The sequence below is a fragment of the Pyxicephalus adspersus genome, chromosome 2 (assembly GCF_032062135.1).
Source record: "Pyxicephalus adspersus chromosome 2, UCB_Pads_2.0, whole genome shotgun sequence".
Lineage (NCBI taxonomy): Eukaryota > Metazoa > Chordata > Amphibia > Anura > Pyxicephalidae > Pyxicephalus > Pyxicephalus adspersus.
Genome location: NC_092859.1, coordinates 17,560,231 through 17,582,474, shown reverse-complemented (window position 1 = coordinate 17,582,474; position 22,244 = coordinate 17,560,231). Strand labels below are relative to the sequence as shown.

The 22,244-nt window shown below is 41.3% G+C and overlaps 1 protein-coding gene across 1 annotated transcript in view; it reads right to left on the bottom strand.

The window, feature by feature from the left end:
- Positions 1-600: 600 nt before the first annotated feature.
- LOC140323028 (uncharacterized) overlaps positions 601-22,244 on the bottom strand; it is a 22,682-nt gene continuing 1,038 nt past the window's right edge. Inside the window, exons 2-14 of the mRNA XM_072399757.1 lie at positions 20,202-20,240; positions 19,350-19,382; positions 18,800-18,899; positions 16,284-16,443; positions 13,485-13,572; positions 13,104-13,174; positions 11,664-11,715; positions 11,491-11,548; positions 10,235-10,430; positions 7,631-7,712; positions 4,664-4,794; positions 4,454-4,549; positions 601-2,944 (exon numbers count right to left, since the gene is read on the bottom strand). Coding sequence (XP_072255858.1) covers positions 2,591-2,944; positions 4,454-4,549; positions 4,664-4,794; positions 7,631-7,712; positions 10,235-10,430; positions 11,491-11,548; positions 11,664-11,715; positions 13,104-13,174; positions 13,485-13,572; positions 16,284-16,443; positions 18,800-18,899; positions 19,350-19,382; positions 20,202-20,240 — 1,460 coding nt within the window. The 3' untranslated portion in view covers positions 601-2,590. The remainder of the gene's footprint in view (positions 2,945-4,453; positions 4,550-4,663; positions 4,795-7,630; positions 7,713-10,234; positions 10,431-11,490; positions 11,549-11,663; positions 11,716-13,103; positions 13,175-13,484; positions 13,573-16,283; positions 16,444-18,799; positions 18,900-19,349; positions 19,383-20,201; positions 20,241-22,244) is intronic.

Below are 22,244 nucleotides of genomic sequence, written 5' to 3'. Positions count from 1 at the left end.
GAAAAACAAGGGAGGCGCAGCGTGACCTCAGTGTAGTTTTTAGGTTGTATGAGGCAACCGTTGCCGAGCCGTACGCTTCAGTATTATTTCCACCATTACAACAGTCACCCCGCTCCACCAATACCGATTCTCATCCCATTGTTTTATTTGTTTATTCCTCAGATTCTCTTTAAATTTATTTGTTTATTCCTCAGATGCTCTTTTAGGTAAGTAGGACCTTATCTGTGTATTTTCTTTACATGTTTTATTTAATGGAATTAAATAGTTTGACAACTACCATTTTGTGTTTGGTCTTAGATTCCAATGAAATAAACCCACAATGAGTGAGAAAAATGCAACTAATGATAATAGTAACAATAGTAATACTTTCCTTAACCGTGAGCTGATCAAAGAATCAGAGCCGCCACAGTCCATGTCAGCACCATTAGAAAGATCATTATTTTATATATGTATTTATTTATTTATTTTTTCAATTCATATTAATGGTCCGTGGGATTTAAAATGATGATTTTAGTGGTCTGTGAGGTCTGAAAGGTTGGCGACCGCCGTTAAATATGGAAAGTCTCTTCATCCATATAGTAAAAAACAAAATGACCCCAGTTGGTTTATATACCTTATAGATTTATTTACAAGGCAACTCACCTAAAATAAAATATAATAGAAAAACATCAAACAAACCGTTTATAAAGCAATATTTTGCAGCTTATATAACACATGAAACATTTTATAAACATGACGGGCTCAAGACATCACTGAGTTTCATTCACAAAAACCTTTGCTACACAGAGGGGTCTTACAGTGTTTTTCTTGTGTATTTCTTGTCCTTAGCAGGATACATAGTAATGTCCCTGTTGCTGCAGAGAAAGATGGATCATTGTGACTGAGGAGGCCAGATTTGTTGGGTTCTTTGTATCAATTGGTGAATGCTACATATATATAAAAAAAATTTCCTCCCTATCCCCCGTTTTCCCAAAAAGTTGTGATGGGTGTAAAGGTAGAAGTCTGAGAAACCTCAGAAGGAAATGACCATTGCTGGATCTATCCCCTACAGAGAATTATTATCGTTGTAATGAGCTGCTTAGTGGGGATAAAAGAAGTGACAGCATGGCACCAAACAGGGAGCCCAGTAATATAAATATTAGACAGGGAGCCTGTAATCTTATAAAAGATGTCCTATCAGGACACATGGAGGGAAACTTTTAAATACCCTTTTATGATGGAGGTTGCTAAACACCAGCAATTGAATGTCTTCGCCATGTTGGTCTATTTCTAATGAAGCTCCAGAACAAAAGCTCTCCACAATCCATTACCTACACAATAAAAAAATGAACAGCTGCTATGAAGCTGACAAAAAAATGTGTACTGTAATCTGACCTTCAGCTCGTATTCGGCATTTACAAAACACGTGTGCTGAATTTAACAGTTGTCTGTGAACACAGGAATATGGACCTTGCCTTTCAGCTTTGGGTATGTTTCCACCTAGAACGAGCTAAAAAATGTGTTTATTAAGAATGAATAGATAAAAAATGTGTATCTAATATTATGTCCCCAAAACAACCCTGACCATCATAATAAGCTTGTTGGAAACCTTGTTTCAAAACCGGCTCCTGGGAGCACCGCCCGGCGCTTACCAGTAACCACCAAGCTGTTTTTGTATAGTTACCTGCAGCCGATTTGTACATAAATAACAAACCATTCCTTGCTGAGCACCGTCCCTGTGTGAAGGAAGACATCTTGGTCTAGAAGTGTTTCATTTTTAGATGTCTTAGCTTCCAGCAAGAACAATACTGACCTGAATAAAATTCACTCCCAATACCCTGAGACGCCTGAGATCTTACACTACAGCTATGAGGATGAAGCATAGGAGTGTCTCAGAAAATGCACGGCTATTTTAAAAAAGCATTAAAGAAAAAAAATGTTGGTACTGCCAGGACACCAATAATAAACAGAATTTTATCTGTATGTCTACTTACAGCTATAACAGACTTTAATAAAAGGATCTTGGAGTGCCTCTGTATTCCAATTTATGGTAAAGGGGTTATGGTCAAGGTTCTGCTCAGGCCACTGCTGTTCCTCCCCACCAAACCATGCTTTCCAGGTTTGCAGGATCACTTAGGTTCACTGCTATTGTGTACATGGGCACAGTCGTGTCACAAGGATGGAAGTGCACAATTGTGTTAGTGCAAACAAGCTGAAAAATTTGGAGTGGAGGGTTGTGCTTACATTTATTGTCACAGTGTCATTTCTAAAACAATGATGCAACTAATACTGAGCCAAATAATATTTCAATGCAACACTGCTTGGTATAAAGTGTAGCTCCCAGCCGTGTCTTATTTCAGATGTAGCAGGGAAATGTTTAGCATCCATTACTTTAAAAAAAATAAAATAAAAAATAAAACTTCTCTGTCCCGGAGGAATTCAATAACCCCTCATGATGTCCTTTTCTACAACAAGTGTTTGCCCCAAGAGCTGACTGTCGATTTCCACCCAGAGCATACCACCTTGTATCCAAAAGACATTACCTAGTCATCTATTTCACAATGGCAAAGAGTAACCCAAGGATAAATGTCATGTTAGGACAGGCTGGGGATCATGGGGCTTCAGCAGCCTCCTCATCGTCATCAACTATCCCATCTATATCATGAGTTTCTAAAATGTTTTCATTGTTTGAGTCGCTGCTCTCCGTCATTTCCTGCTCAACAGGAGGTAAATCATTCAAGGAGGAATCTCCAGTGACCGGAGTGCAAGCTTCAGTGACCGGAGTGCAAGCTTCAGTGACCGGAGTGGAATCTTCTTCATTCTGAATACAGTCTACATTGAGATTGTCAGTTATATTTTCAGCTGGAGGAACATAATCGTCATCATCCTCCTCAGCAACCAGAACTTCTTGATTGCTGCTGGTGTACATCATGGCCCACTCTGCTTCCTGAAAGGGGTCCTTCCCCTAATGACCCAAAACAAAGATGGAGACAGTTTAAAGGATGGTTTGAGATATAAAAAGATGTGAAATATAATGTATGTAACAAAGAGGCACCACACCAAAACTGTATTCATCATAGAAGTCGTAAGTACCCATATGTTCTGTATAAGACCAATCATGTAAAATCCACAGGCAAGTCGTAGGGTTTATCAACAGATTTCCAGACCATTGACAAGTCAGGTTCACCTAAATCATCACATTCAATAAACATAAGAATTAAAAAAAAATCTATTCTCTCTCTCTTATATATATATATATATATATATATATATATATATGTTTAAGACACATCGTTGAGGGTGATTATTATTTGTTAGTTAACCTGATCAAAAGGAGTATTAAAAAAACCTTTGAAAGCATAGAAGGGTTGTTATGAGATAGAAAGTTCAAACAAACAAAAAGTTTGTTACTTCCCTAATTCAAAAGACTTATCCCTGTAAGATGTGATCAAAGGTGTGTAACAAGTCTGTTTTGTTACTACCTAACCCCCCTCTAGCGGTAAACCCCAGTGTGCCTCGGAGTGGATTTTACATGCAAAAAGCGGTAATCCTGAGTCACACTCAAGGTCGCTTGAAACATAAAAAAAACAACTTACCTTGTTCCGTTGTCGTCCCCTGGCGTCCTGCTGGTCTCCGCAGGTCCTCGGACACGTCCTCTTCCTTCCGATCTTCAGCCGGCGAATGCAGAGACGATCTCCGGGGTTTCCTGGTGACTTAGCTGCATGCGCCAGTGCGGGCGGAAAAAATTCAAATCATTTTGTATTGGATTCAAAATACAAAATAGCTGCATTGAGTCCAATACAAAGAAATCTTGATTTAATATATATATACTATTATTATATAATATATATATTATACAAGATACTGTACAGATATATTACAGGTTTACCTTTTTTTGTTTTAACAGATTTTTGTTTTTTCATTTAAAGTTTAATATTAAATTTTTTAAATATTGGGCATATTTCGGTGAGTTATACCTAAGAATAATAGGCCTATAATGTAAAATAAGTTTGCATGCAAAAAAAGGAAACGCTTTTTGCATGAAAATACGGACAGAATTAGAACGCTAGGGGGGGTTAAAGGAAAATAAGCTAATATACATTGTAACATTCAAGAATGACATTGTTTATTGACTTGCAAATGACTACAGGCGTTCTACTTCTGTGTGCCTGAGTATGTGTGTGTGTGTGTGTGTGTCGGTGCAATGTTTCTCGACCTTTTTAACATGGGGGAACCTTTAAAATATCTTTCACGTCTTAAGGCCCCCCTGCTATAATTATTATATCCACAGCTGACAGTATATTAGTGTGCTGGCCAGTGGGAGGAATATTGCCTTTACACAAAGGTGTCATTGAGAGGCACAAATTTCTCATTGCTCATAGAACCCCTAGCAACCTCTGGAGGAACCCTGGCTGAGAATCACTGGATCAGTGTGTCCCAACTAAAGCACACATTTCTCTTAATAATCACTCACCCTATTGTAATCTTTGAGCAGTTCTAAGGCATTTTTATCTTGAAGAATCTCCTTTGCCTTCGCCAGACAATTGTTCTTGATTTCCTTAAATGACATCTGTAAAAGTCAAGTAAAGATCACATACTGTTGGAAGGAGGACAGTGATCATCTCTGCACATATTATATTACTGTAAAAAGAAGATTCTTTTTGATGAGCAGGACTGTCCTCACCTTGCATTTTTGCAAATGATCCTCAGATTTTGTATGTTCGATTAGAAGTTCTGGGACGTCAGGAATAAGGACATCACATGCCGAACAGTGAGCCGCTTCAACTCGATGGAAAAAATGTTCCTGCCCAATGTCTGAAACAACAAAATCAAACACAATATAATCAAAAGTCTTTCACAACAATCAAACCATTTTTTAAATGTTTTTAGCCCTTTCTTGCAGATAAACAGAAACCAGTATTTTAATATTAACCTGACTTGTTGAATATTTCCTTAAAGTATAATTAAACCTAAAGACAAAAATGTCTATAGATGCAGTGGCTGCAGATTTTATTTACACTTGGTGGCCCTGCTATAAACACACATCAACACTCACTGTATTTATAGGAGGGATGCTGTTCTCCTGATTCCCTAACACTGTTTTTCATCCTTTTTTGACACTGAAAAAATCCTGTGGCACACCACAAATAAAAAATGTTACAAAATGACACTCTGTGGCTAATTATTTTGTCTCTAAAGCTGCGTACACACCTGCAATTTTTCTCGTTGGAAAGGATCTTTCACGATCCTTTCCAACGAGAAAAGACTGCACGATGCATGAACGATGCTGTACATACAGCACCGTTCATGCTCTATGGAGAGGGGAGGGGGAGAGCGATGGAGCGGCACCCTGCTGCGCGCTCTCCCCTTCCCTTTCATTAGGATCGGCTGTCGTCCATCGTCCATGGATCCGCCAGGACGGTCGTCGGACGATGGACGACGACCGACTGTACACACGGCAGATTTTCGCCCGATAATTGGCCGATACCGATTATCGGGCGAGAAAAATTTGCCGTGTGTACGCAGCTTAAGAATAAACAAGGCAAGTAAGCTACCTACTGCCACCCACTGACATGGAAGAGTATTACATTACTCTGCCAGTCACTACAGTACAGACACTCGACAATGGTAATTTAATAATTTCCCATGGTACACCTGAAGATCTCTCACGGCACACTAGTGTGCCATGGCACAGTGGTTGAAAATCACTGCCCTGACAGATCCCCCTCTCCCCATCTTTATGACATACATGGTGGGAGTGTTCTCCCCAGCTCCTTTTAGCTGAGTGCACCACCCGGCACTTTTCAGTAACCATTCGGCTGTTTTTGGGTGGGTACTGAAAAATTGGGTTACAATAAAGAAGCCACCCACCTACAGTTTCATTTCTCCCAGCTTAAAATAAATCTGCGGAGAATACTGAGCGGTTTTGTAGTTCAGAGGATAGTTGGAAAAGCTGATAACATGATATGAGGTCATGAAACAAGAAGTCATCTATCAGGATTTTTTATAAGGTTCAACAGTCATTTTATAATTAGTCAGTAGCTGGGCCTCCCAACTAATGTTCCTGCTTTTTGCTTCTGACCAATTAATTTAGTAGATGCCCTATACCAGGGATGCCCAAAACGTCAATCGCAAAGGCAACCTGAGTCGAACGCAGAGCCCTGCCTTACCCCTCCCTACTGTTTCCTAACAGCCGGGCTGCTACGTCTATAGGGATACTGGGGATGTCTTTCAGTGTGAGAAGGCTCCATGTTACAGTGGGGAGTGGGGAGGGAGGCAGAGAGGGCAGGAGGAGGGCAGTCGGAGGTGAGCAGTGCTGGTTAGCAGTTCTTTTTCTTGTGCTACATGTCATTCTCCTATGACAGGTGAACTGTGGCTTTCCTGTTACTATAGTCTTGTAGTGCAGTGTCTGTGCAATGTTCTGCCATTCAATGTCTCATTAGCTTCAGTCACTTCTGTGTCATACTCGATATATATATAAATAAATAAATATATGTTTAGCATTTTTATTGTTGGTAGATCATTTTGACTTGGTCATTTAAAAAGTAGCTTGCAAGCCAAAAAAGTGTGGGCACCCCTGCCCTATAGGAACATAGATGGGGGCAGATGCCAACTTCTCTGCATCAAACTCAAGGTCATATGTGGGCTCCTCCATCTGCAGGCCTGGATTCCTTTGTTACATATTCTAAATAAGAAGTAAAAGATTCCTCACTAAAGTGGGTAGTTGCAAGTATTGTGAATAAATTCATCTTCAAGTCCTATAAAAGAAGCAGTGGGATCACAAAAAAATTGTTTAGGGCAGGGATATAAACAGGTAGGGACTGTACCCAGGACCTTTGTGACCAAATGCAGAACTGCTAACTGCTTAGTTATCATGATGCCAAAGGATTCACAAAGGACATCAGTAGCATTAAAGCAATGGTGCACATGAGGTAAACCCAAAAAACATCCTTAACCTCCCTGGTGTGAATATTGAGGATTTTTAAATGTAAAAATGGTACATTAAAAAATCCTCATTATTTTAAATTTCACACTCGGTCCCGCCTACCTGCCCAATGATCCCGCCCTCCAGCCTAAGACTCGTGAGCAGATGCCTGACTGGCATCTGCTTCCTCTGGCCTTGCGTCCCCAACGTTCACACGCCGGGGAAGCAGATGCTGGATGACGCCGTGGACATCGCAGGAGGACATCGCTGGAGGACACCGCAGGCACTGCTGGATGACGCCACTGGAGCGTGGGAACCAGGTAGCACTTGATAACCTCTCTGATAATTCCAACCCGAGTGTGGCTCGGGCTTACCGCTTTTGATATGGAAAATTCACCCCGAGCCACACTCAGGAATACCGCTGGGAGGGTAATCAAAATATGATGGCAATATATTAATCCACCTGCACAAGGATAGTTTCCACATTCCATTACACCTAATGAACAATACACAATGCAGTGAAGCCAATCCATCAAATAATGACTGCATGCCTTATGTAGTACTAGAAAAGAGGAGCTAGATGGGCTTTAGGGTATTACTAAACAAAACAATATTGAAAAGGAGTATTTATACATAAATGGTGGTAAGGAATATATAGAGGACAGACAAAATAGCTGATGCCAAGGACAAGAATTACACAATAAGACACACATCATCATGCCATACCTTTGAATGAGTCTATCTTAGGTTGTAGATTCTGCCTCCTTCGCTCCGGGAGCACATTATTTTTCTCATATGTAAGATATTCCTAGAAGTAAAAGGAACTACAATGAACACACTGACTAGAAATACACTAAATGCTGTGCAGCCATGGTAAAATGACCACCTGAAATTCCCAATAATTACAGATCTACCATTTTCCATGACTCCATGAATCTTTAGATGGGGTTACCTAGAAAACAGACTCTGGGTCCCTCTTTGTACGAGGGGGTGCTGGGAAGTTCCTGGCTTTGCCCAGAAAGAAGAGAGCCGGAGTTATGAAATAACACATTTATTCAACATATTCCCCCCTGAGACTGATGCACTTGGTACAGCGTAGCTGCAGCTTTTTAGACCGTTCAAAAGTCCCTTGGTTTGGCTTCAAACCAGCTCTCAGCAGCATCTTTGACGTCAGAGTGTTTTATTTGGCACCCATAACGTTGGACATGTGCAGGTGCATTGTGCTGCAAAAAAAAGGATCCCTTTGGTTAACTTTCCACGGCGTTTCGTCTTAATTGCCTCCTTCAGCTGGTCCAGGAGGTTAGCATAATACTGTCCGGTGATACTAGAGCCCCGAGGTTGGTAGTCCACCAACAGAATACCGTCTTTATCCCAGAAAACGGACGCCATAACTTTTTTGGTCGATTTATGGGTTCAGAACTTCTTCGGCCGCGGGGGCCCGCTGTGGCCCATTCCTTTGACTGTTCCTTGGTTTCAGGATCATAGATGCGGAGCCAGGTTTCATCCTCAGCCACTAACCTAGACAAAAAATCCTGTGCAGCTTCAAAATGGGCCAAAATGGCTTTGGATGCTTCAACTCGTTCCTTCTTCTGATCACTGTTCAAACATTTAGGCACCCACTGAAAGCTTGTGCATGTCTAGGATAGTGGTGATAACAAACCCAACACACTCCCGTGAGATGTCAAGTATCTGGGCTTCTTCTGCGAATATTTTATAAAAGTATCTTTTTTGCGAATATTCGCTGGTCCTCAATAATCACCTCATGGAAAGCATTGCAGGTTGCCAGGTCAGTTGAGGTTGGGGGCGCCCACTGCGGGGCTCATCTTCAATGGTGAAATGCCCAGTCTTGAAATGAGATATCCGGGTTTTGACAGTGCTGTAGGAAGGACACTTCTCCCCCTGTGTTTGTGACATCTCAATGTTCTTTGCTGACTTTCCCTGGAAAAACAAAAGCTTCATGATGGCCCGTAATGACGTGAAACTTGCTTGTGCCTCTGCCATCACAGCTTCTCACTAAAAGAAAAAACAGTTCTAAGAATTGCAAAGACCTGATATTTGCACAGTTACATACTAAGATATTAGGCTGTCATATGGCCCCACACTCATTTTTCTATTTCATCTGGAAAAGGGGAGAGCCAGGAACTTCTCAGCACCCCCTGGTATATCTGTTTTTCTTCCAGATATCTGCTTATGTCTAGCACAGGGGTATCAAACTCAAACACACAGTGGGCCAAAATGAAAAATTTGAAGAAAGTCACGGGCCAACCTTTGCTAATGAATGTCAACAGAGGAGGGGGCACTTGTGGGTCCTGACTGACGCACCAGCAGAGCATTCTGGGATTTGTTATATTAGCAGTGCATGCACTGTCTATTATTGGTCCAGCTCTAGTAGACATTTGGTATTTTCTTGCAGGCCAAATATAGTTACAGTGCGGGCCAGATTTGGCCCCCGGGCCAGAGTTTGACACCCCTGGTCTAGCAGTTGATGTTTTTATTAAACCTCACACAAAACACCCATTGTTAAAAAAAAAAAAAAAAAAATGATGTCTCTATGATGTAGTTATAATACCAGTAACACAGCTCCCATGCTGCGACCAGATAGAGAACCCTGTGCTTTAATGAATGGTGGAGAGTGTGACCTCCTTCCATTGGCAGCCAGTCAATTTGAAGCAAGTAAGGGGAAAAGGTGCAGCTGGAAGAGGCAATACACCAAGTGCACTCCTTTCGCTGACGTGGGTCTAGCAGCCAATTGCTAGGGGTGAGCACTGTGACATAGTGGAGGTAAAGACATTACCTCTTCACCTCACCACTGACGCAGTGTCATCTGCAGTACCTCATTAAGGAGACTCCTGGGTGTGCGGAAAATATGTGAAAGTGAGCACCTGCACATTTAATTCCTCACTTTTGGGTATCCACACTTGCTGGGTGGGTTAGAGATTTCAATGTCAATCAGCAAAATGCTTCAAAACAAAATAAATCGATATTTGCTTTGTTTGGAAAGAAACCACAAACTGAGCAGAAAGCCTGTCCCTTCCAGAATGTGGGAGTATCAAAGATCTCCAAGACTGGAAAAGATGGACTTTCATGGGAGAACCTGGATGATCCAGCAAATCTGGAATAGATCTGGTTCAAGACTAAAACATTTGCCAACTAAGATCAAATGATTTTTAGGAAATCTATTCCAAGTTTGCAGGATCATTCAGGTTCTCCCATGATAGTCCATCGTCTCCAGTCTTAGAGAGCAATGAATAAATCAGACACATTGTAACAGAAAACATGAGCAGTAGTAAGTCGGAGCAGCGGCAGGTCAGAGCAGTGCTCATGTCTCACCTGTATAAAGTCCACTCTTTTTCCTGGCAGGAAGATGTATAGGTGCCGAATGACCTCTATATGCTGACTGGAATTAAAGTGTTTCAGAATTTCCTTCTCATCCTGGGTTTCGTATCTGCACAACTTACATGTAAAAGTTGTGTTTGAAGCACCGCTTACTGGAGGCATCTCTGTAGGGTTCATCATTTCTGGAACACTGAGGGGACAATAGGACACCATTCAATAAAACAACTGGACAAATCATAAAACACAAAGCCAATTCAGTCTAGAAAAAAAACAAGAATAGTTTTGTAGAGAACTGTAAGATTTTTCAAAAAGTTTTTTTAACATCAGTTTTGTTAGAACAAAACATTCCCCTCTGGGTGAACAGGCACAATAATCCGAGCATTGTTTCTTCTAGCCAAAAGATAATTGGCTTTTGGGTTTGGTATAACTAAAAATATCTGAACACCCGACTAACCTTCTTATTCCCACGTGTGACCAATGTTGGGCCAATAACCATGCACAAATGCCATCATACAGGTAGTCACATGCCCTCTTTATTATTATTATTATTATTATTAATAATATTAAACAGGATTTATATAGCGCCAACATATTACGCAGCGCTGTACATTAAATAGGGATTGCAAATCACAGACTAATACAGAGAGTGATAAAGGAGGAGAGGACCCTGCCCCTAAGGGCTTACACCCTCTTATCTCTGAACATACATGGTATTTGTTTTGATTCCTGAGGGCTAAAAATACTGATTTATCAAAGCTCTCAATGACTGAAGAAGATAAAGAGAACCGGGTTGATCCATTAAACCTGAAATGGATCTGGTCCAAGATTGAAAACATTTGCCAACTAATAGCAATGATTTTTAAGGAATCTATTCCAGGTTTGATGAATCACCTAGGCTCTCCCATGATAGTCTATCTTCTCCAGTCTTGGAGAGCTTTAAAAAATCAGGCCCGTAGGTTGGGGAGTAATGGAGAGAAAACTAAACTCACAGCTGGGGTCACCAATATAGTGAACCTGCTTCACAAGTAACTTTAAAGACTATGTCTTAGCAAAACCTTAGCAAAACCTGCAATACATATTTTCCATGTTGTTGCCCTTTTAAAACACATAATAAATTCTTCCTGTTCTGAATGCACTACTTTTATTGAGCTGATATGGCTTTTTCGTCACTGTGATCTCTGCTGGACTTCAAAAGCGCCTCCTCCTCTTCTGATCGCCACTATATTACAATCACACACAGTGACACTTACACTTTTCCATCGGCCTCTTCAGTCTTGGGCTTTGCATTTGGCTGGTTTGTTTTGTCATCTGGAAATTAATGAATACATTTATTAGTGAAGGTTTAACCACCCAACACATATATATATATATATATCTATATATATCTATCTTTCAACATATCAATAATATATATATAACGTACCTTTATTCTCCTGCGTAGATTGTTTTTTTGCATCTCCATTCTGTTGCTTTGGCTGTAATAAATAAAGGCACAGACAGTCTTACTTATGATAGAGATATACACAATATCACAATTCTAGGACTGTGATGAAATATAAAAAGATATTGGTGTCAATACTGCTAGGAAAACAATTTTATCAGATTTTTTATAAGGTAGGGTAAGGCTGGCCACAGAGGTATCCAGGAGCCAGGCCAAGTGTATCTGTGAATATGCAAATATCATTTAAGGCATCACTAATGGCAAATTTCATAAAGGATCAGATTTTTCTTATTTGTAGGTCACCATCTTTTAGTGAAAAATATTAGCAGGTCCACTGTTGTAGACAGACAACAGTTTCTGTACAAATATGGTTCTGCTGCCCACCCATATACCTACTGACCAATCAGGCACTTTTTACAATCAAAGGGGAAAAAGATCTTAGAAGAGGTAGGTCCGCTTCTTTCATGTTCTTAAATTGTATAGTTTCTTGTGACTGACATGACCCAATTTAATAAAACCGACTTCACTGGGAAACCCCGGAGATCGTCTCTGCATTGCGCGGCTAGAGATCGGAGGAAGAGGAGGTGTCCCCAGGACCTGCGGGCACCAGCAGGATGCTGGGGGGACGACAACGAAGCAAGGTTAAAGCTACCCCGAATGTGACTCTTGATTACCGTTATTTGCAGGTAAAATGCACCCCGAGTCACACTCGGGATTACCGCTAGGGGGGGTTAATTTGAGTTATTTGTGCGCCAAGGAATGTTCTTGGCTATATTGATTATGTTTCAATAATGTATCAGAACATGACAATTTGACATGATTTCTGTTAAATGAGGAACAATGGTTTCTTAGAAAATATCATTAAATGTTTATGGGTATTATACTTGTTCCTGCCAATTACTGTAGATAGTCCGTGTGCAGCATTTATATATTTTGTAATCATTAGACAAACACCCTATGAACATGTATAAAAGAACTTGTTACCAATTATAAAGTTGAGATGTTGACCAGTGAATATTTGTCTCTGTGTCATCATTGATCGCTCTCCCAGACGTCTGTGGTATAAGCATAAATCAATACAGACCATATAGACGGAAACCCTAACAACATTATTCTTACACACACGATTCGTATTTTCAATTGTCTTTTGGCTTGGTATCTCTCTTCTTCTGGTAATTCTGTGTTGTTTGTATTTTTGTTCCCATTTTCTCAATAAAAAAACATGGTAAAAAAGGGGGGTGAGTCTGAATATGAGCTCTGCATATAATTTCAGCTGCCGATATCTGAGCATCTCCTATTTGTTTTGACAAGCAGTTTTTACTGACCCCAACCTCTAATTAGTAGTTAGTTTTTCAGATTTATTTTCTATAGGCTAAACATGAGGCATGCCTCCTTTCTGTCACAGATGGTAAATGTACTCACATCTTTAACCTGTGTAGCTGATGGTGGTTTGCTCCCTTGCTTGCCTTGCTGGTCAAATGTCTTTGGGGGACCTATAAGAAATATGTAAAGAAGACACTGAACAGACACAGAAAATATCAAATATCCTTATCAAAAAAAATCAATAAAGAAGAAAATGTTTATTGGTAACCAACCAAATGAAAGGGATTTGGTGACTCATTCCCAGAAGGCAGAAAATCACAGATTTATTCAGTTTAGAAAACAGACTTTACTGAAGCTGTGCGTTTGCAGGGAGTGCCGGAAGGACCAACAATCAGGAGGGAATGTTTGTAAGATCACAGGTGCAGCACCGGAGAAGCTAAACCGTGTACAATGTTTAAATGACCATCAGAGAACCCATACCGTCACTCTTCTTGTCTGTCACTGGAGCTGGCTGTACTGCAGAGAAGATCCTCTTTTTTCTCTTCTTCTTTGAGAAGTAATCATCTGTCTGTAGGATTTACAGAGACAATCATGTCAGGAAAAGAGATTTAGAGATGTTTAAAATGGTCATGGTGGTGGAAAAATAAAAAGTACCGGCATAATGAAAGTAGGAATGGTCTTTGTCAAAGCATTTATATATATATATATATATATATACACACACACATACATACATATTCACATACATATATACAAAAAATCGAATTGCTGTCAAGTAACACTCCAGTACTCTCTCTTGTTTAATGGTGGGTTCCTCTTAGAACATAGAAGAGCAGACTGCAGTGGTGACGTTGGTGTAAGGGGACCGTGAAGGGACCGGCCAGCATAAGTACATTCTATACAGCTGGATTAGAAGGATCCAGTCCCCTGCACCTAGAAAATGGTGCTACCAAAGGAAATATATTGAGGATTTAGGTGAGTATATTCTCCTTTAGCAGAAAAAAATGGGGATGAGTTACTTTTACATTGTTTGTAGAGGGGCTTTATTATTTTTCAAATATACATATAAATCTACAAGGCAAAAAACAAAACAAAAACAAATTTGGTGTCCCCATCTTCCTTCTGTGTCTCCTGCCAAAAAGGATGGGAGGACTGCTGGAAGTGATTGATATCAGGATGTATCCAGCAAAACTAAAATGGATTTCTTAAAAGTCATTTGCTATGTGTTAGCAAATGTTTTCAATCCTGGACCAGATCTTTTTCAGGTTTGCTATATCACCCAGCTTCAGTAATGGAAGTGTATCCTCTGCAGCCTTGGAGAGCGTCAATAAATCAGGCCCAATGAGTGATCGTCCATAAGTGGATGCCTCAGGATTATTAACACATGGGCAGGTTTGACCACCTGGTGGTATTTCCTGTCGAAACCTACTTATTATTGCTCCAGTCCTCCTGGAGGGGAGGCAGGGGTCTGTTATAACAATCTCAAATCCAGGACAATGGTGAACTTAAGCCGCGTACACACGTGCAATTATTGTTGCTGGAAAGGATCTTTCACAATCCTTTCCAACGACTAAGGACTGTACGATGCATGAACGAGTGCTGTACATACAGCATTATTCTGCTCTATGGAGAGGGGAGGGGGAGAACAACAGAGCGACACACAGCTACGCACTCTACCCCTTCCCTTGCATTAGGATCGTTCGTCGTCCATCGTCCGTGGATCTGCCAGGATGGTCATTCGGACGATGGACGACGGGCGCTGTACACACACGCCGGATTCTCGTCTGATATCGGTCCTGAGCCGATTATCGGACAAGCACCATTGGACGTGTGTATGTAGCTTTAGTGACATCTTGAGCAAGACTTTACCAATAATGGATCAGCAATATGATTTGCTCTGGACTTGCTGAGGGGTGTGGTTCAAGGAGAGAAAATCCTGACTTCTGTAGTTTTGAGAGAATGTCCATATATATATATGTGACACAAATACCCCAGGAGGCTGCAGATTTACCCTGCAGTCTTTACCACCATGGCAGTAAAGACAGAAGGAGAGGGGTCTTCCCCAAAAAATTTTAAAAGAAAAACAAAACATTTTTTTCTATTATAAAAACAAGAGGAATGTCACCCTTTATATATTGGTAAAATGTGGTGATGCTTTAAGAGCATCATGCATGTGATAGCAAGATGGGGGCAGGACAGGCAGTGCCAAACCCCGTGCCCCATTACTGCCCATATTCTATGGGCAAAAAATAAACTGCCTGTGTGATTTATCCACCCACAGTGTAATAGCTGTGTGTGTAAAGTCTGGTTGTCTGTTCTGCAGCCTAACAACTCATTGTGTTCAGTCCTTCAGTCCAGATCTCCTAATCTGTTGGTTGCAATTACTTTAAATTTGTAGGGTACTCTCATAGCTAGTAATTACTAAAATGTATTTTTTTAATTTCAAGATATGGGAATCATGAGTTTAAAAACTATTGAACATTTGGGTTGCTGTTTCATAAGAAAGTGCACCTAGGAGCCCAAAATTGAAAATGGAAATTAAGGACCCCCGGGGTCACTTACATAGCAAGTTCACAAAACTATAATTGTAATACTATGCTACACTTTCTGATTATGTTCTTTGAACCCCAATTTATCTGGAAAGGGGAGGTCCAGGAAACTGAAAATGTAGGTGCAAGTGGTGGACACCTGTGTATAAACCCCTATAATTTCATTAGCATGGCATCAATAGAACATAAAATAAACCTCTGCCCCTCAAACTGTCTGCTTCCCTACCTTGAACCCTAATTTCTTAAGAACAGAGAGGTACAGGTAAACAGAATGCGTAGGTGTGCGGACACTTGTGGCCAACACCCCCCAAACTTTCATCACCATAGCATTATTACAGCATAAACTCTACCCATCCAAACACGCTGCCCTGTTACACATGACTGTACCCTACCAGTACCTGGATCCCAATTTTGTTTTTATGGGCAGAGTTTTTTTTATATTCTAATGATAAAATTTTAGTTGGTGTTATCCATAGACATTACCCACACACCTTCCCATTCCAGATATATATATATATATATGTATATTATATATATATATTAATATTACCTTCATTTGTAACTAAACCTTTTATAAGATCTATTGGTCATTCATTGAATCTAGGACACCCCAAAAAGAGAACATTCTACAAAAAACATTTCTTTTAAACTCATGGAAAATTCTCCCACAAAGTTATGTACGTCCTGGCATATTTTCATACACCTGATTGTAACTGTTATATCAACTTACACCTTTAGCATTGCTGCGGTCAAAAGGACGTAGAAAGCCTTGACGGGCAGCAGCAGGCCTGTCCCAGAATGGATTTCCTCTTTCGCTAAGCCATCCCATATCTCTGTCAAATGCAGGATTTCCTCCATCACGAAATTCAAACGGCGGGAGGAAAGGTGGCCTAAAAATAAAGAAGTTATAAGATAGCCATGATGAATGAGAAAACTAGCATTTTGCATAATGCTAATAGATATGATTGCCCAAGGCACCCCCCTCCCCTCAATAAAGTGCCATACATGCAAACACCATGAGAGTTGGTTTAAATAGCTTCAACATCCCACTGGATCTTGTCAATTGTTTACTAATTTAAAAAATAACATTTTGAGTGGTGGACATTCTGGGATATCTGACAACCTCGACAAATCAGTTAACTGAGAGCTGTGCAACCCTAAAGAGTGTAGGGACCTTTATATTTCTCCCTGCTATATTCCTCCAGCCCATTAATGTCACATCTGAAAAGAGTAATTCATCCTTACTTAGGACATACCCCTCTACTAAGGAATAGATGGGCCTGCTCCATCCTGACACCATAAAACAGAGCACATGATCATTATTTTCCCACATCCATCACAAAGTTTGATAGCATTTTAGATGCTGTTTTTGACAATGCTAGTAAAAATGATCAAAAATGCCCAACCATCTGACTATTCAATAAAACCAGAAAATACAGTACACCCCACAGACAAAAAATATGTATACTTCTATGAAAATGGTTAACTTTCTGTTGCAGTATATATGTTTATTTCCATAGGGTGTACTGTATTTTCTAGATTCATTGTCATATCTAAATAGGCAAACATTAGATCTTAGTTTGAACATCTGTCTAAAAGTTGAAGTCAAAGTGGAAATAGAACTATCAACACAATAAAGCTAAGGAAAAAAATAGGTATTTCTGATAAATAGGACAAGGCAGCTTATGATGCCAAGGATGTACTTTATTTTTCCCACAGTACACAATCACTTTCAACAATATTTGTGGTAAATATTTTTATTTAGCCCACGTGGCCTGAGGCACCTCCTGGACAAGAAAACAAAGCTGTAGAATAGGATTTATAGTACAGACACAGAACAGCTGCGTTATTTGGCACATTTAAGGTGTGTTCAGTGATATAATCTCATAGAATACAAAAATTAATCAATACATAATGCAGATCTCACAGAAGATCCCAAAGTTGGTCAATCAATTTGGTACTAGAAATCAATAAACCTACTTACCGTATTTTTTGCCATATAAGACGCACTTTTTCTTCCCCAAAACTGGGGGGAAAAGTTAGTGCGTCCTATACGACAAAGGTGTGATAAAATAACTAAAATAATATACTCACCCGATACCCGATCCTGCGTGTGTCTCTGGCTGCAGCAGCGTCTGTCTCCTCTTGTCTCTGGCAGCAGCACGTGTCTTCTCCTGTCTGTAAAGCAGAGCGAAAGAAGCCGGCACAGCGCCACCTGCTGTTCCCTGTCCTAACTGCCGTACAGTGGAAAAAAAGCACAGAGTGATCAGAAGGGGAATTTGAATGACAGAGTGATCAGAAAGGAATTTTGAATGACACAGAGTGATCAGAAAGGGAATTTGAAAGGAAGAGAGTGATCAGTAAGGGAATTTGAATGGCACATGAGTGATCAGAAGGGGAATACCGGTATGAATGGCACATGAGTGATCAAAAGGGGAATAATCTTTCAGAATCTTTTTTTTCTAGATTTTCCTCCTTTAAAATTGGGTGCGTCTTATATTCCGGAGCGTCTTATAGGGCGAAAAATACGGTAGGTTACACACAGTGTAATTGGACACAAAATCCTATGCTCAACGAGTAGGCCCAACACGTTTCGCCCAGTAAGGGCTTCCTCAGGGGATTACTTCACGGTAGCGGGTTTTAGCACTGGAGTACTGGATGTGGTATTTAGTTGGTATACACATGTTTCTGTATATGAGCCGTTACTCACACAGGAGACTAGCTGCGGCTGCAGCCTCTCCTTCCCCTCCTCCTCCTCTGACTGGCTGCTGATTTCCTTCTCAGCAAGAATATACATGCTTGATCCAGGTACTTTCCCTTTGACATTTATCCAACACTCATATAAACATACGTGAATAACAACTAAACACCGCATCCAGTACTTGTGCTAAAACCAGCTACTGTGCAGTAACCCCTGAAGAAGCCCTTACTGGACGAAACAAATAGGATCTACAAGCTGTGCATAGTATTCTGCGTCCAATATGCAACTCGCAATATTTACACACTTACACTGTGTGTAACCTAAGTAGATTCATTGATGTCTAGTACCAAATTGATTGACCACCTTTTGGATACTCTGTGAGATCCGCATTATGTATTTTTGTATTCTATGAGATTATCTCATTGAATACATCTTGGGTTTGCCAAAAAAAAAAAACAGCTGTTCTGTTTCTTTCCTCTAGTCTATAGTGATATTATATCCAACCATTCCGCTATTACACCCACTAAACTGTAGAATAGAATTACCTGTCAGGCATTGGTGGTAAATCAGGTGGCATCCCAAATCCTTGATTGAACATGGGGCCGGGTCCTCCTACATCCATCATCGGTTCAGGAAAGTCAAACCCTATGAAAAAACAAGATCAGATCAGTGGATTCTACAAACTCCTAGACTCCCATCTTGAATTTGGATGACTTTTGCCAATTATGTTGAGATCTTGTTAAACCACACTCTGAATGTGCTAAGGTTGCAGCGCTGGGTCCCAGGTTCGAATCTAAGCCAGGACGTTATCTGCATGGAGTTTGCATATGTTTATGTGGGTTTCCTCCGATATTCCAAAAACATGCAGTTAGGTTAATTGGCTTCCCCTAAAAATTGGCCTTTATTAAAGACATATGACTACGGTAGGGCCATTAGATTGTGAGCCCCTCTGAGGGACAGTTAGTGACATGACTACGGACATTGTACAGCGCTGCATAATATGTTGGAGCTAAATAAATAAAAGCTAAAAATAAACATCTAACTTGCATGTTAGTATAAAAATGGTCAATTTAAATGAAAGGTTGTAACACTCACCTTGCCACGGACCTCCATGGTCCATGAATGGTCCTAAAAAGATACAGCAGTGAAATATTAACATAAGTGACCACTGAGATACATCAAATACATATTGCAGAAGAAATAAACGGTGATGTTGTTCAATTTAAGTCAGGTGGAGTACAAAAAAACAAAGACAATATTAAAGACATTGGACTATCATAAGGAAATAAAAATACAATACCAGATCACCACGTCTTTGTCTTCCCCATCTTAAAATCTGAACACCGCCAGATTTATAAAAGGGTGCTCAGGTCTTGTCCGGTGCCAACCACTACTTTAGTCATTCCTTATTTACACTAAAGCAGCGATCATATACTCATCTCATTTTTAGAAGTCATTACGTGAACCTTGCTTTGGAATATCTGCAAATAATGTGCTTGTAAAGACACTTCTGATCCCCACTACTCAAAGACCCTCATAAGGCTGAGATCCGGTCTAATCGGCACGTTATAAATATGCCAGCGCTTTGTATTCACCTCACCTATAAGTGGAGATCAGCTGATCTAATTGACATTTTATAGGGATGGGATGGGCACAAATGTTTTAGTATTTTACATTCAATATTATAAACCTGACAGAGGTAGGAGTTTCACTTAAACACTCTGTAATCTTCCCTGATACTAACAATGACGTGCAGAGTACATCCTAAGACTCGTTTACTTGGCTTGTCACAACCCTATTAAATGTCTTTTACATGAGATTATGAAAGTAAACCCCTGACAGGCCTCCATAGGCAACCTTATACATCTACTGCCCTGCGCTATTTGTCCACCCCAAAATATTATATTAGCATAAAGTTGGGAACCCAAAGTGGTTTCTGGTATTTACCTCCTTGATGATTTCCGCCCTGACCCCAAGGTCCAAATCCTAGAAAAAAAAAAAGAATAAATATAAAAAGTTTCCATAAAGTTTTTTTAATGCCGGTCTCCAGTCAAATGTTACCACCCCGCCCCTCCCAACTTATCGCTAACTAGCCTAAAGCTGTGGTCACATGATGCTTCAATCGGAAACCTTCTTTCTTGTGTTTACAGGTCCTACTTCGCATGTCCGTGACACGGCCTGAATTAGGCAGGTGATTTTGCAGCAATCATCCCCCTCTGTTAAAAATTGTGGATGCTGTGAATGTATATAAAATTTATATAGCCACAAGTATAGTGAGAATTAACTCAAACTATATTATGCTGTTTCAAAATTACTAACTCAGCTATTCTGTTTTGAAATGACTAATTCAGCTATTTGTGTTCTTTACTTTCTGTTCCCGGAGGCGCCTTGGCCTTGCACCTGGTCAACTGAAACTAGCAGATAAGGAGACCATAGAAACTGTGCAAGTAGAACCAGCAGATAAGGGGACCATAGAAACCGTGACCCCCCCAAGAAAACTAATGAGAGAAATGTGCAGTGGCAGCAAAACAAGTAAAACAATAACTCGTATTGTCTTCAGGCAAATTAAAGACCAGCCCAGAAATGGATGACCAGTGACGCAAGGAACTGAAGGATAAAATATAGACTTTTAGGTTAAAGTTTTCAGAGACTCTCATAGACAGTCCCAGCCTCTATTGCCTTGTCTGTTGTGAGTTTCCCACGCGTGAATAAAACCTTGATTACTATACCTCAGAAGTTGTCGTGAATAATTGTCAACTTACCATTGACAATGCCAATGACCTGAAGCTAGCGATATTATACCCTAATTAAGCCCTTAAACCTGTGGGGGCAGATTTGTGATCCAGAGTGTCTGTGGGTGAAGTGTCCTGATCCAGGGTGTCTGTGGGTGCAGTGCCCTGATCCGGGGTGTCTGTGGGGGAAGTGTCCTGATCCGGGGTGTCTGTGGGGGAAGTGTCCTGATCCGGGGTGTCTGTGGGGGCAGTGCCCTGATCCAGGGTGTCTGGGAGGCAGTGTCCTGATCCAGGGCGTCTGTGGGGGCAGTCATAATTGGCGCTGTCTGTGGGGGAAGTGCCCTGAGCCGGAGTGTCTGTGGGGGAAGTGCCCTGATCTGGGGTGTCTGGGAGGCAGTGTCCTGATCCAGGGTGTCTGTGGGGGCAGTCATAATTGGGGCCGAAGTGTCCTGATCCGGAGTGTCTGAGGGGGAAGTGTCACGATACGGAGTGTCTGTGGGAGATGTTGGCTGATCCGGGGTGTCTGTGGGGACAGTGCCCTGATCCGGGGTGTCTGTGGGGGCAGTGCCCTGATCCGGGGTGTCTGTGGGGGCAGTGCCCTGAACTGGGGTGTCTGTGGGGGCAGTGCCCTGAACCAGGGTGTCTGTGGGGGCAGTGCTCTGATCCGGGGTGTCTGTGGGGGCAGTGCCCTGATCCGGTGTGTCTGTGGGGGCAGTGCCCTGATCCGGGGTGTCTGTGGGGGCAGTGTCCTGATCCAGGGTGTCTGTGGGAGAAGTGTCCTGATCCAGGGCGTCTGTCGGGGCAGTGTACTGATCCGTGTCTGTGGGGGCACTGCCCTAATCCAAAGTGTCTGTGGGGGCACTGACATTATCTAGGGTGCATGTGGGGGGCAGTGTCCTTATCCGGAGTGTCTGCGAGAACAGTGTCCTGATCTAGGGTGTCAGTACGGGCAGTGTTGTAATCCAGGGTGTCTGTGGAGGCACTGTCAATATCTGGGGTGCATGTGGGGGACAGCATCCTGATCCGGAGTGTCTGCGAGAACAGTGTCCTAATTCGGAGTGTCTGCAAGAACAGTGTCCTGATCCGCAGTGTCTGCAAGAACAATGTCCTGATCCAGGGTGTCTGTATGGGCAGTGTTGTGATCCGAGGTATCTGTGGGGGCACTGTCAATATCTGGGGTACATGTAGGGGGCAGTGTCCTGATCCAGAGTGTCTGCGAGAACAGAGTTCTGATCCGGGGTGTCTGCGAGAACAGTGT